At 44.4% G+C, this 15,455-nt stretch overlaps 1 protein-coding gene across 20 annotated transcripts in view; it reads left to right on the forward strand.

The window, feature by feature from the left end:
* The window catches only part of LOC120953509 (homeotic protein female sterile), a 168,897-nt gene that overhangs the window by 145,750 nt on the left and 7,692 nt on the right, over positions 1-15,455 (forward strand). For 18 of the 20 annotated variants that reach the window (XM_049606899.1, XM_049606890.1, XM_049606891.1 and 15 more), the window contains 2 exons: positions 8,910-8,967; positions 14,832-14,879. In XM_049606899.1, the coding sequence (XP_049462856.1) occupies positions 8,910-8,967; positions 14,832-14,879 (106 nt within the window). The remainder of the gene's footprint in view (positions 1-8,909; positions 8,968-14,831; positions 14,880-15,455) is intronic. The other 2 variants (XM_049606903.1, XM_049606897.1) reach the window with 1 other exon arrangement.

Below are 15,455 nucleotides of genomic sequence, written 5' to 3' on the forward strand. Positions count from 1 at the left end.
TGCCCATTTTCTTTCGCGTCGTCTCCACCACCGCCAATGCTTTACGGTGTAATATTCACAACTCACCCGAGCGTGCCGGAAATGATCGTGTTTCCCATGTCAACTCTTGTCCCCCTCTTCTCCTTGGTTTTTATTCTGTGTAGCAATTAATTTTGGGTTTCCCTTTTTTGGTGTGTGTGTTTTCGTTCGGGGCTATCTGTCCGGGAAGATCCTCGAAAATTGGAATCGGATAATCACCGCAAACCCCACCGTTGGTCGTTAGTTACAAGCAATGTTTTGCCCACCTTGTCACCCTTTTAATGGTGGCGGTGTAATAGAGGAGCGGACTGCTGGGGAAAGAGAGCGGAAGATTATGAAACTCAACGAACCGTGCGCTTTTATATTTACCGGGTGCTTCGTTTCGATATCAAAGAAAAATAACAGTAAGGCAGAGCAAATCTGTGTGCAGCGGAAAGGCGGCGCGAAGAACAACTTTGCCTTTGTACAGAGCACGATTTGTTCCTGTTCTGGTCTGCCGGAAGCTGCTGGCAAAAAAAATGTACAATACTTTTTTCTTGCCTGTTTGCTTGTTTGTTGCTTGTTTGCTGCTAGAAGCGTTTTATTTTACACTAGTCCGCAACTGCTTTCATGTATACAAACAAGTGATGGGAAAAATGAAGATTTCGTCAGAATCGATTCCGGATAGTACGTCCTGAATCAGTTTCCGGAATCGATTCCGGAATCGGCTCAGGAATTGGTTCCGCAATCGGCTCCGGCATCGGAATTGGCTCCGTAATCGGAATCGGCTCCGGAATCAGAATCGGCGCCGGAATCAGAATCAGTTCCGGAATCGGAATCAGCTCCGGAATTGGCTCCGGAATCAAAATCGGCTCCGGAATCGGATTTGGCTCCGGAATCAGAATGGGCTTCGAAACGGAGTCGGTTTCGGCATCTTCATAGGAATAGGCGTTTGGGTCCAATGATGCTACATGTTGATAGCGGCAAAGAATCAAAATTTACTTGTAAATCATCTATTCACATGGAGATTCCCGGACTTATTGCGCTTCCCACACTTCTTATTGCAATTCAAAAACTAATTCTTATTCCGGACCTAACTCCAATTCTGGAGTCCAACCTGATTCCGTTACCGGAACAAATTGCGATTCCCAGGTCAATTCTGATTCCGGAGACGATTCTGGTTCCGAAATCGATTCTGAAGCCGAATCCGGATTCGGCTCCGGTACCAACTCCGGAATTGGCTCCGGAATCAACTCCGGAATCGGCTCCGGATTCAACTCCGAAATCGGTTCCGGAACCAACTCCGGAATCGGCTCCGGATTCAACTCCGAAATCGGTTCCGGAACCAACTCCGGAATCGGCTCCGGAATCGACTCCGGAATCAGAATCAGCTCCGGAATTGATTCCGAACACGGAATCGGAACCAGGTAGGTCCGATTCCGAGCTCCCACCACTAGTACAAACATCTGTTTTTCGTATTTCGTATCAAACCGTTGCTGATTGACGGCCCGTCCTTTCTAAGCGCTGAAAATTCATTAAACAGCGCATTTGAAATGCATAACCCCAAGATCAGTCAAAAAAACGGAAGAACCTAACAAACCGCAGTCAACGAATATGAGACGGGAAAAGGTTTGGGGTTTGATTTGGTTGCACACAAGCGTTGCAGTGGTTCCACTGTTTGACCACTGCCAGCAACAGCAGATCGAAATTGGCCAGTATAATGCTAGCAGGGCGTCCACTTGGCTGGCTAGTTGTGCCCGCAAAACTGTGTCTGTCCAAAAACTCTTGCATAGAACTCCCCCCACCGGCGCCGCCGCAACTGTGGCGAGTTTAAAAACTGTACAACCTACCTACCAACAATACACTCCTCAAACGAATAGAAGCTGCACACGGATCGGAAATGCACCGAACAAGGGTGGAAGAGTTGTGGGATGGGGGAAAGTTTCTTTATTTCCCACAACACACACACAACACACACACAACGCACAACGCGCTTTCCTCCCCCCAAAAGGATTGTATTCCTCAAGGCAAGCTACTTTTTCGACTGTGAAATAGAGAGTGAGAGAGCGAGACGCATCGTATCGAAATAATTGTGCGAGACCACCCCCCTGGAAAGAACAACGATAAAGCTCTTCTACGTTGCGGTTGTGAATGTGGACGATGTGGAGAGAAAATGGTCAAGTGGTGGTCCCGTGGCGCGCACAAACGCCCAGCAGGAGGTTGTGGAAAAGTGACAGACTTTTTGGGCAGAACAAACTTCGTTGGGACCCATTGGTGTGCTCACATCCTCACCATTCCTCACCGGTACACGGAGGAGCAGACCGGTTCCGGTGGGCTTGGTCTGGCGTTTACTCCATTTTTCACCCACCGGGGGGGGAACCGTGCGCATCCGGAGACGGCCGGTGCAAGAAAGCACAGGAAGCGTTTGCTCGATTTGAAGCTTTTCTAGCACACATCCGATAGCATATTCTGTGGCAGTGGTTGCACTTGCAGCTGCTCTTTTAAAAGTCAATCTCTGCTTGAGACTTTCAACACGGCTTCCACACGAAAGCATAATGATAGCAAATGTTACAGCAGGCCTTTGAATGGCTCCTGAACATCATAAATACAAGTGTGTGTGTGTTGGAGTTCCATGGAATGTGTATTCGCCTTTTAAAAATTGTAAAAACATTCTCATGAACGTCCGGAAATGGCCCACATTCCTCGCTGTACACAAAATTGCCATTCCAAAGATATCGAACAAACAACAGGAAAAACCAACAATGGGGAATAGTTTTTACTGCCAAGCTTATAAATGTGCACATTTTACATTTCCATTGCTTCTTTAGGCCACTGAGTAAGAAACTCACAATGCTCCCTCCCGCTCAATGTATTCTGCATTCTTTGGAACTACTTTCTTCCCAAATTGCATCGCGTTGGCATTTTGCTACCTCTCTTTCTCTCGCTCTCTCTCCCCCTTCCTTTGGTCGTTCCAAACATTTGCTTTTTCGTGTGCTCTTACCCGTGCTGGCCGGAGGAACAACAGTCACATTTACCAGTTCATTCTTGGGTCAGTTCATTCCACTTCCGGGGGGGGGGGGGGAAGGGAGGGGGGGGGCGGTTTGGACGTTTGGCAAATTCTATGCTAATTTTTAACTGCCCCCAAAAAAAGGCAATTGCGACGAAGTTTTGCGAACAGGAATGCTGGAGGCGCCACTGCCCATTTGCTGGCAACGTGCGCGTTGCATGGCTTCATAGGATGCTATTGTTCACTTGCTGGACAAGCGATTGCTTCTACATTGAAGTAATAGTTTTTTGGGGCATTGGTTGAGAGATAATATAAGTGAAAAGTTGTAATAATATGCTGTAATTTTGTATCTAAATTGATAAACTGTAACAATTCTGAACAAACAGTATCATTAGAATCGTAGAAAAGGCACATTTGGCTTACTGTAGCAAATTTGTAGAAAATAGTGCCTACATTTAGGCGCTTTGTAGTGCAAATTGCATACTTTCAGTGCAATTTTTAGTTCACAGCAAGTGTCATACAGCTTACTGAGTTGCCCTTTTTCTATTTCTTTCGTGTAAAAGCTCGCAAAAGTGTACCACCCGACCTTATTGGAAAAGCATGTAAAGAAGCAGCTATTTGCCCCAGCTACTTTCGCTCGACCGTAAAAAATGACTAATGAAAGACTTCACTTTGTTGCCCCGCTGTGCTTAAAATCGCACTAATAACGAGGCGGCCGTAATGGATCACCATTGACCAACGTCTATTGCCCATTATCAAACCATGGGAAGGAAGGAACCATGGAGGAAGCCGTATCTTAGAATTTCGTTCCGCGCAAAGAGCCATTTTCTGCTAACCCGCCATAAAAGGGCAAAGAAGAAAAATCGCTCACCGCACAGCAGACAGGCATAAACTCTATCCCTACGAGCGTTTTTTTTTGCCTGTGTGTGTCTGTTTTGCTTCTTCACTTTCCAATTCAGCAGCACAGCGCGCTAAGTGAAATGAGATGAGCTTCATCCGGACGGCGGATCGCATTAACTTGCTTCCATCCCGTGCACATCTTCCCGGTTGCGGGTTTTGCGCCCCGTTTTCCACCCCACACACACACACACATCGGTCGGAATGTATCGACATCATTTTTCAAGAGTCATAAAAATACATTAGACGCGCGATAACGATCATTAGCTTTCGGTTGTGGTTTGGTGCACCCTGGTCCGCTTGGGCCGGGAGTTGGGAAAGAGATTTAAATAAGCTGACGTGGCTCATCCTCCCACTCCACTGAGCGTCACCATCATCGGCGGTGATTATACAACCGGTATTTCCTTTCCTTTTCTTCATGTGAGTCATCCCCCGCGACCATTCACTGACACTGACCCCCCTCTACTTCCCTGGGTGAGTTTATCGATAGGACCGACGGTAAACTTTTACCATAAATTGTTTTCCTTTCCAAGAGCTTTGCCATACCGCCGGAGTGGCTGTTTTGAAACCGTGCTTGCTGTCTCGCTGCCTAGCCCTGACGACTAACCCACCTGCCACAGCGGAGCGCGAGACAAATAATGGATCTAAGCAGATCATTATCGGGTTTATTATCGTGCACTGATTGGCAATTGGAAGAATGGAAAAGATTGTCAATATTTTACGCGAATGGGACCGGGGAGCAAAAGTTTTGCCACACAGAAGGAGAGAGAGAGAATCAGTCAGCTCGCGAAGGAATCTTCCCGGCTGTGTGTGTTGGGCCACCTTCGACAGCATCCCAACACAGCGGCAGCAAGTAAAGCGGAAACGGAAATATGATCTCGTAAAAATTGATTCCATCCATTCGGAGAATCGTTCGGGCCCCCCCGTCAATACGCGCAAACCACCTCGTACTCTCACGGGGGGAAATGTGCCTTTTTCCCTACCCCAATACGAGGTACGAGATATACATCTTGCAATTGAAATGTACACCTCTCTCTCTCTCTCGCGCGCTCGTGTGCGCTTGTGGTAAGCGAACAGTGGAAAACCCTCCGAAGACTGAATTCTTCACCTTTCCCGTCGCGTAAAAGCCACAATACATACACACACACACACACACACACACACACAAACACACGGTGTGTACCGGCAGGTTGGTTTTCATCCAATCAATCCATCCATCCACACCCGACCCGACGGCAAGCCCCACCGACCACCGACAATTGGGTATGGGTGTAATATCGATAACGGTGATTGCAGCCGTAGAAAACGCTGGCAAGGAAAATGGATAGAGTTTTCCCCAAACACCGAGAGCATCATTTAAAATGGGATACTGATGGGTTTTTTTCTGTGCCAGTCTCTCCCTCTTACCGCTTGAAGTAACAGTGAAATATGGTAAATGTTGCGTACCTTTTTTATCTGTTAACGTACGTATACTACACTTGGATTTTTTGCTTTTTTTCCTACAAACCATCCAATTTTAGCTGCTGGGATGGGTGATTTCGATTAGCAATGAGATAACGAGGAACGGTACTGAACTTTCTCCTCCTTTTTTTTGTTTTGTTTATTTTTTCAACGAAACAACGACTACTTGAGCGGTCAAAGAAGTTTGCTCAGGGTTTATCAATGGGATGAAAATCAATGCTAATGTTAATTATAGGTCACGTGATACCGAGATTTTAATGAAAATTACGTTTACCGTCGATGTATTAGGGTAAGTGTACCAATAGTGGTGCAATTTGTAATGGTACAGATGTGTTTTAATGGATTTAAAGTGTCAGGAAGGACAATTTCTGAATATTTTAACACATAGCAATTGGAATATGTTTTATCTTCGCAATCACAACCATTTTTACCATGAAACACATCAATTTTACGAAAAAGTAAATATTTTTGTGACTGATTCGTTGTACCTATAATGGTGGTATGGTTCCTATAGTCGTCGTATGGTGTTCCTATAGTGGTGGTAAACAAGGATGCCTCCACAACAATGTGTAACATCAATGAAACTTAGTTTCGAAGCTGTTTTCGTGTAAATAGCAATAATTGCTGCCATAATAATGATATCTTGCGTAAATTGTTTGTAAAAAATGTATACATTTGATTGATGAAACTATTGACTAAAGTACTGTATAACACCTGTCGTCAAACCACACCCGGAACAGAAAGCTTGATTTGAGGTCGATTTTTTATTCAGCGAAATAAGCGAATTTTGGCCTTTTTTTGGTAAATTACCTATATAAAACTCATTTTTGTTGCTTATTTTTAGTGAAAACAGTACGACATGTCAAATTTCTTCTTCTTCTTTGGCTCAACAACCGTTGTCGGTCAAGGCCTGCCTTTACCTCTTGTGGGTTTGGCTTTCAGTGACTAATTGATTTCCCACCATAGCAGGATAGTCAATCCTACGTATGGCGGCACGGTCTATTTGGGGCTTGAACCCATGACGGGCATGTTGTTAAGTCATACGAGTTGACGACTGTACTACGAGACCGGCCTAACATAGGGACGGACCCTACGGACGACATGTCAAACATAGGGTCAAAAACAATCTACAATGTCATGTTTTTATTTATTTTATAACTATAACCACTATAGGAACATGCCTGTTTTGAGTACCTATAATGGCACTATGATAAAAAAACACTTAAAAATGCATAAATATGGTCAAAAGGCAAAAAAAAATAGTAAAACAATAACATTTCATAACAGTTATGTTGAAAAACTAGCAATTGCGTGGGTATGTGGTCATTTAGAACGTTAACAGAAATATGAGTTTCGTTATGAACTCCTAAGGATTTTGGAAAAATGTTGACACGTTTCATAAAATAATTGATTTTTCCGTCACTAAGTAACGGAATGGTCCCATTTATCTTTTAAACCCTTTGTAAAAGGCCAAAGAACATTTCACACCAACATAAATAACTTAATTACTTTTAATTTGCCATATGGACCGCATTTTAGTGCAATGCCACCACTATTGGTACTACCACCACTATAGGTGCCTTTATCCTACCAAAGTTTCGGTTCAATTTCATTAAATTTCGAGCGATTTTTGAGTATTTTTTTCACATCAAACATGTTAACCAAAGTTGTTGTCGTGTTAAAAATGAATGCTATAATTAATCAGATATTTAGATATTTTTTTTGATAATTATCTAAATTATTTTAATCTTTAATTAATTACTTTAACCTTAAATATTTTTGAGATAAAAAAATGGACACTATTCAGACAGTTGTTTATACAGGGTTTCCCACGATTTATTGGTCAGTTCCCATGATTTTTTGGTGCGTTCCCACGATTTTTTGGTTGTATCCCATAGATTTTTGGTTCGATCCTATAATTTATTGGTATTTTCCGATTGGATATCAATACAATTAGACCAAAAAATTCTGGGAAACGACCAAAAAATCGTGGGAACGCACCAAAAAAATATGGGAATCCACCAAAAATTGATGGGAACCAACCAATATATCGTGGGAAACCCTGTATTATCCTTGAAACGTTTTTCAACTCATTAGTGTTGTTTAAAAAAAATTAAAAATGAAAATGAAAAAAAAAGTTTTCTGTAAACCAATTTTACTTTAATTAACTTATTCGAAGTACACCGAGCCTCCTCACTCAATTGGATAAATTAAAACTTCCAAAATCATCCAACAGGAAAGCGTGCGTGTGTGTGTGTGTGTAGTACGTACGTAAATACCGAAAGCGGAACAGGTTGCTGGAAGGAAGGGTAATCATAAATTCAATTAAATTTTCACCAATTGTGGTGTGTGCGCGCCTCCTTCCCCCGCAAGCAACCTCGCCACCGGGGAAGTACTAGTAGAAATTGGTAGGTGGTGAAAAATTGCATTCCTTGCCCGACCGCTCCAAAGACACACCAGTAAATGTAGGTAGGAGAAGCGCAAAAACTCGCCCGAAGCGAGAGATGGGTTGGGGAGCGGGGGGGCTGGTTGGGAAACACAAACAAACCAAATAAACAAAACTCCGAGTGTGTGAACCGTACGGAATGTACGTACGAGAGGTCCTACTGCATTGCCCTGCTTGGTGTGCCTGTTGGTACTAAATAATGCTCGGCTCCTCCTTCACTGCGTTGGTCAGTGAGTGAAAATACACACTCGCACAGCAGCTCCACCTTTCCAACACACACACAGTTCGACACATTCCGGAACACACACACACACCAACCCCGAAGCCATGTTGCCATGAATGGTTGATGTCTTTCCGCAGGAAAATCCTTCAAACAACAAACGATCAATAAATCATTTTCACACAGCTCCGCAATTTTTCCGCCCGTCTCTTTCTCTCTCTCTTGCTGCCTCATCGGGTTCGTGCCTTGCTTCTTGCTCACTCGCTGTTTGCTGGGGGGAAAACGATGAATTCCAAAAACAAATCCTCAAACACAGTTGTGGCTACGTTTATACTGCCGGTTCAAATTCCACTGTGTGTGTACGCGTTGCTATAGAAACGACATTCCAGGATTCGGGATGAAACCGGTACTACTAACCGCGCTGGTGTTAGCAAAAACGTGCAAACGCCCCGTAGTCCAAGCAGCTCTCGAGTGGTCACAGTGCGCAAATCAAATATTCTTGCACGATTTCATCACCACTCTCTTCACCGCGTTGAGCTCGTTGGGCGGAAAAAGTAGTGAAACAACCACCCCCCCTCCTACTCTCCAAGGGCTTCCCTAATGGAAAACGGTGTTGATCGATCGGCAGCTCTAGCGATCATCGAGACGCGAGATGGTGATGAAATCGATGGAAGCAGCAGGGCAGCAAACGTACATACATACAGACGTCCTGTGTGTGTTAGCTCTCTAAATAATCAATCAACCTCAACTAATCGGAAAATCTCTTTCTCTTTCTCTCTCTCTCTCTCTCTCTCTCTGTGTATTCCTGCCGGGGGGCGTGTAATAAATGGGAAATACATCGCTCACCCACCCGAACCCAATCGAACGAACGGCTACTACAGTGTGTACTTCGACCCGTATCTGGCAGCAGCAACAGCGGATCCCAACTATCGCCTGCAGGTAAGTGTCGATAAAAGCGTCGATGGATAAGAGCTTTCCAGTCGGGCTAATACGGCTTAACCGCCGTGTGGCTAATTGATGGCCGATGGTTGCCGATCGGTTAGTCCCTTTCCACGGGCTCCCTGGTGACGCCCCTACATATTAGCTAATCTTGATAGGAAACGAAACGAATGTGCATCCTTCTTGCGTTCGTGCATGGATAAAAAAATGGCGATTATTGCGTTTTGCGTGCCAGTGGGCTATTAAATTACAACGGCTATCGAGTTAAATGGGGGGGAGTGTGGTTGAGGTGGGGTTGACAACTACACACGATAAGAGCGGGATAACAGGTGTCAGCGATTTCAAACCCTCCTCAGTAGGTTGATCGTTATTTAGTTATGCTCCAATATTGATGGGTGAACGTGTTATTTGATTTGGGGGGGTCGAGGGGGACATAAATCGAATCAACGGGTACTCCCGCTTCTTACCATCATCCACTTTTCTTTCCCCTCAACGTTTTTTTGAATCACGTTTAAATCCATCATCGTTGTGCAGCGCTTGCTACTACGTTGTGCAATGTTATTTGTGCACTCCAACACACACACACGTTTTTCACCCGTCGGCGGCATCATGGACAGACTTTTCCCAACCCAAAAAATGCACTACCGTCAAGTGGCGCAGGCAGACAAGAGAGAGAGAGACAGTAACATCAATCAATTTTCGATTTGTCCGCCACGCAAAGCACCAAAAAGCTGCACTTCACCAACAACAACAACAAAAAATGGTGAAATATTCCGCCACATGGAGGAGTTATGATGATGTTCCCGTGCTCCTTTAACTCCTCCTACGCCCCCTCTTCCAGGGCGGGTAGTAGTAGTCATGTCGAGTGAAAAATTGCGATGGAAAACTACCATCATTTGGGGGAAGCCACTTTTTCCCCCTTCTCTTTAGCCCTCTCTCATGGATGTGGGTTACTGCAGTGGGTGCAGTCAGACAGGTTGCTCGTCACGTTTTCGAGTATGATTTTTCTGTATCATCCTTTCCTGGCAAAATGTATGTATGTCATGACGCTGGATGGGACAAACAGCAGCAGCAGCAGCAGCAGCAAAAAACCCAGTTCCGGACAGAGCCATCGGAACCACTTGTCCCGATTGCTGTGCGAAGGGTTATTTATTTGATACTTTTTGTCATGTGGATACGCGAAAACACACACACACAACCAACACACCCCGCACTTGGATCGTTCCTTATCCATTTTGCTACCCTTTTGAGAGGAAGCTTTTGCTGACGTGCGGGTGGATCCAATTTTTCACTTGACGTTTTTACTGCATACGGGATGACTTGATCTTTCTGCATTTTTTTTTTACTCGCACACTTGTTTGTACGCCCCGAGAAGATTTGATTTGTTGCTATGCTACTCATCAAGCATCTCGTTTCGCCGTTTCGGTCGCAACCACCCGGTACACCTTAACGCAATCAATCCCAATCGAAATGCTTCCCGCAGCGGGGCGCTTCCACACACCGCTTGGTTTAAAAATGTGAACCGTGTAAATATGTGCAGCTATGTGTGTGTGTTGCCTTTTTTACGCTGATATATGGTGCTTTGTTCTCCATCGTTTTTTTTCCCCTCTTCTGTGCGCTCATTCAAAAACCACCAGGCGCATCCATCGGCACTCGATCATCGCATTATTTGACACGGGGACATGGACCTGGTTTTTATTGGGTGGTGGTTTTAGATTGGAGCAATTTTATTACTCTTTTTTATATACACGCCCGACCGATTTTACGTACGATGCTGGAAGTGGCAGAAAAATAAAATGAAATTAATCGATGGAGGCGCATGGTGGCGCGTAAAATTGAGGTAATATTGTGACTTCAATTTTGTTTTTTTACCCTAAAAAAATGTACCAAAACTATTATGAAACTGTTTTTAAACCTTAAATTGGAGGGTAGTACATTTTGCTGTGGATTATACAAAAAAAAAAAACCATACAATGCTGCTACACCTCCACACACGCCATTGCGTGATTTTTAACGTCGTTTTGTACCTTCATCCAGATGACGGAGCGGAAAATATAAATATCCCCTGTCAACGTTGGTTGATTCAAGCGAAATTTTTGCTCGATTTGCACTTTTTTTTTTTGTTTCCAAGCGAATGAAAACCCTCCCACTACACCACCTAGCACACCACCTTGGTGTGGTGGGTGGTGTTGGTGGTAACCGTTCGCCGAAGCAATTAGATGATAGAGCAAAGGTTTGCACTGTTTTGTTGTGGATTCGCCGAATGCACGCTTAGCGGCTTTTGGTATATTTATATTTTTTGCAAATCGCATTAAAGCAACGGACAAAAAAACAAACAAACAAGGCGAGGGGGCCTAATAGCTGCAATGTAGTTTAAAAAATAAATTTCCTTTCCCGTCGTTCTAATGGGCTAATAAAATTCGCTCGGTTGAAGAATCGATTTCCGTCGCAAGCGCGCACTCAAACGCCGGCCTGATAAATGTATTACTGCGAAGCGATGGGCAAAAACACAGCGAAATAAGATTGTATACACATCTATGTTTTGCTTTATGATTGATCGATTTCCTTTTCGAGATTTTTTTATTTTGTTTTTCTGCTTCTTTGCGTTTTGAAAGAAAAACACCTCGCCCAGTGTCGCTGCCGATGAAATTATTCATCAATCAATGAGTGAATGCGCTGCCGAGCCCGCGCGCGCTTGATGGAAAACTGGATTTCGCAGCTCGAGACGGCCGGTTTATAAATTGCTCGAGACGCGAGTTTTCTCATTACCCCAGCCCTTAATAGGGAAGATGGAAAATAAATGTACCTTCCGGTGTTAATAATTTGTGACGCCGGGAAGCGCGTATTGCTGCCCCGGCGCGCCTTCGCCTTTCGAAATGAGTTTCGAGTTGTCTTGGTGGAAATTCTTTTTCAGCCTCATCACGGAGCTGCTCATCAAAAGCTCAAAAACTAACCTTATTGTGTGTGGCACCGAAAACACCCGCTCACACACATACACGCATGCACACAACAACCAAAAGCGCCCTCAAAATGAAGCCGAAAAGCTTATCTGGGGGGAAATGTGTTGTCGTGCTTTCCGGACGTTGGTTGTCAAGAGGGGAAAATCCATTTCATCTTCCATTAGCTTCCACAAAACCGTAATTCGATTCGGGATTCCAATTCCATTCCATTTCAAACCTATACTCGCTGCCCCATCCTGGCGTAGAGCAGGGTAAGAGGAGGGTATTAAGGAGGAAAACTCAATTCGATCACATTGCGACTGATAACGCATCGTTGCGTATGGTGCTGCTGCTGTTGCTGCAGGGCCGCACAAAAACCATCGGGTGAACATTCGCACTCATGAAAACACGCACCCACACAAAGGCTCATACGATCGCACCCTGCTTGCCTGCTCCACAAAACCGGGTCCATCCGTCTGCTTCATCTTCGATGGGGGGAGAGATTTTAGGGTGAATTTATGTCTATCTATACGAAAGGAGGATGGGTCTGACCGCGCTCGCCTGGACGCACTGTCGCCAGGAATGTTCTACCAGCCCGACACACCTGCACCGGGAACGGGGACAATGTGTTCGGCTGTACCCGTACCGGAGACAATCGAGGCCGCACTGCCAGGTGAAACCCACCCAGGGGAGGGAGAGGAAATTGCAATCAAATTTGGAATCAATTTCAATTCCAAAACCACACCGTAACCTGTACTCGGACTATAAGCGTTCCCTGTGTATGTTTAAATCTGTGTGTGCGCGTGTGTGTGTGTGCACAATCATGTCCTCATTCTGGGCTAGTGCTCGGCACAGTAGAGTAGAGTAGGCCAACGATTGTTTCGGGTGTGCGCGCTTTTGTCTCCACACACACACAACTACACGCCATATGTGAAATACTCAAGACCTACCCAACCGGATACACAATCAAAGCAGGCAGGCACACGACGGCGTTGCACAGTGTTCGTCGCACGCGATAGTGTGTGCAGTGTGTGCAGTGTGTGTATGTCCCGAGCACACGAGCAAAACACGCAACAGGAGGATGCTGGTTTTATCTGTCCGGTGTGTGGACTAAAAGCGTTTGAAAACGATCTCACCAAACGATAGATGGACGGGCGCGCCTGTCCGTATGTCTCTTTCATGGTGTGGTGTAGTCGCTTTGCCGACCAAAACCACGCTGAGCCAGAGCTGATCCGGGCTAGTTTTCGCCCCGGCTTTTCCCCCGAAAGTAGTACAATGAAAACAAATTCATCCACTTCACCGTGTTCTTGAAAAGACTGGCACGCTTGCCATGGTTGGTGGGGATTTGCGTTGCGAAAGTAGCCTTCTCGCGCAAATAGCCATCGTGGTAGGGCGCGAAACCACCTCTTCGTCCATCCCCGGACCGGTTTAATGAGATTTTAGAACGCAAGTAGACACACACACGCACACACATGTTGGTGCCGTTAAATCTGCGACAAAGGTATGGAACATCCACCATGGCAAAGCTGTCTGTCAAAGGTGCTTGCTGTTCACCGTTTTACCGCGATTCGAACGGGTGCGCCTGAAATTGGGGCCCTAAAATCACGGACATCGTTTTACCGTCGATTAGAAGCAATTTTACCCCTTTCCTGGGATAACGATCGAAATATGGTGATTCGCGGCCGTCGCTTTCTCCACCTCGCTCCCTCTAAAGGGCGTGCAAAGCACCACCCGAATGTGTGTCAATCTTCTGCGGAAGGTAACATGACAGAATGTTGGCGGGTTCTCGCTCCTTTAGGTTGTCGAAGCATACTAGATGAGGTTTCACGCTCCAGTGCCAACCGAAACAGGAGAACACAATTAACCATGGATGCTATGGATGTGTGTGTGTGTTTGTGTGCGTGCGTGTCTATGTTCTCGTTTATTAACGCCGGAACGATGCTTTGGAGTACGTTGCGCCCCCTGGATGGTGAGCAAATTAATGGCACGACGGGTATTAAAAGGGGGAATAATTGAAAATGTCAATACCTGTGCCGGATCGCATCAATCAGCGTTTAATGTGTGTGCGGCGTTTGTGTGTGTTTGGGTAATCAATTTGTGCAAAGTGTGCACACCGTGCAGATATATTGATCTTGGGCAAAACGGTTTGTGAACGGTTGAGCAATTTTGAGCAAATTTTAAGCCCAAAATGCCCAAACAAAACCTTTCTCCACCCCCTTTTTGTTTGCGTTTGCTCTAAGGCCTTTTATTGGCCCCATCTTTCTTCACCGAGACGCGTGGACCAGCTGTGGAATATTGAAGCTAAATGTCACATTTTTGTCATTCAATTTTCGTACCCCTTTAATGTCCAATGTAAAAGGCCAAAAAGTGGGCGTTTTTTTATTCCTCGCAAAAAATTAAAACGGGCTCGCAAAGTCGCCGGCTCATGAATTATAAACCACCACAACCACCAGCCGCGGTGCAACATATGCGAATAAATGCTTCATAAAAAAAAGCTCCCGGGTTGATTGCTGTCGAATTAACGGGGAAAAAGGGTAATTAATTAAAGGTTAAAATCGAGCAGTATTTATGTAGAGAGAGAGAAAGAATGTTTTTATTACATGGCATTCTCTAGGGTGGGGTTTTTTTCAGGTTCAGGAAAGTAAACTCATTTAAATCAATTTAAAAAATGATTGTATCAATTAATCGAACCCTACCAGGAAAAAATCCCTATAAACAGAAAAATTGTGATAACAAAACCACTTAACGTTATTTTCTTCTCTCTTTTTCTCTCTCCCTCTCATCGGCGTGTTTGTTTTGCTGGACTTTTTTTTTGTTTTTGTTTTGTTTTTGGTTTTATTTCTTACGTTTTTCTGTTGTACTTTTGTTTGTTTTGTTTTGCAAAACACGTGCACACAAATACACATTCACGCACGCTAAACACAGGCTGCTAAACCGGTGACGGAGGTTCAAGCACAACCTACCATTTTGAACGTAAGTATTAAAAACAATTCATTTATTTCCAAACAATTTGTTGAAAATATATGATTCCTGCCAGTAATGCAATTATTATAGTTGCTTGATCTGGTTTTTGTAGCACATAATACAATGGTAAACATGTTACAGGGATGGGAAAGAAAATAGCTAAAAATAGCTCAATTTTTCGCAACTGCTCGAAAACTACTCGAAAAGTACTCGAATGGGCTGTTATTTGAGCCTTGATAATTTCGTTTTTCTGTTAAAGTTTTGTTGGATTTGATGCATTTTTTTACATCCTGCTGTCAAAAATTGTTAAAATAGCTCAATGTTTTGCAACTACTCGAAAAGTTCTCGAAAAGTACTCGAATGGACTGTTATTTGAGGTTTGGTAATCCCATTTTTCTGTTGAAATTTTGTTGGCTTTGATCTATTTTTTCCATCCTGCTGTCCTGGACCATCGAACCTAGGGCATTATCAATTTGCTGGTCACATACCACAAGTTTGCAAAAAAATACATTAATTCTTCCAACCAGCAGCAGCGACCTTTCTATATCAATTTCCTAATTGCCGGGGTTGTATTTTGCTTCCCCT

The sequence above is a fragment of the Anopheles coluzzii genome, chromosome 2, assembly GCF_943734685.1.
Source record: "Anopheles coluzzii chromosome 2, AcolN3, whole genome shotgun sequence".
NCBI lineage: Eukaryota > Metazoa > Arthropoda > Insecta > Diptera > Culicidae > Anopheles > Anopheles coluzzii.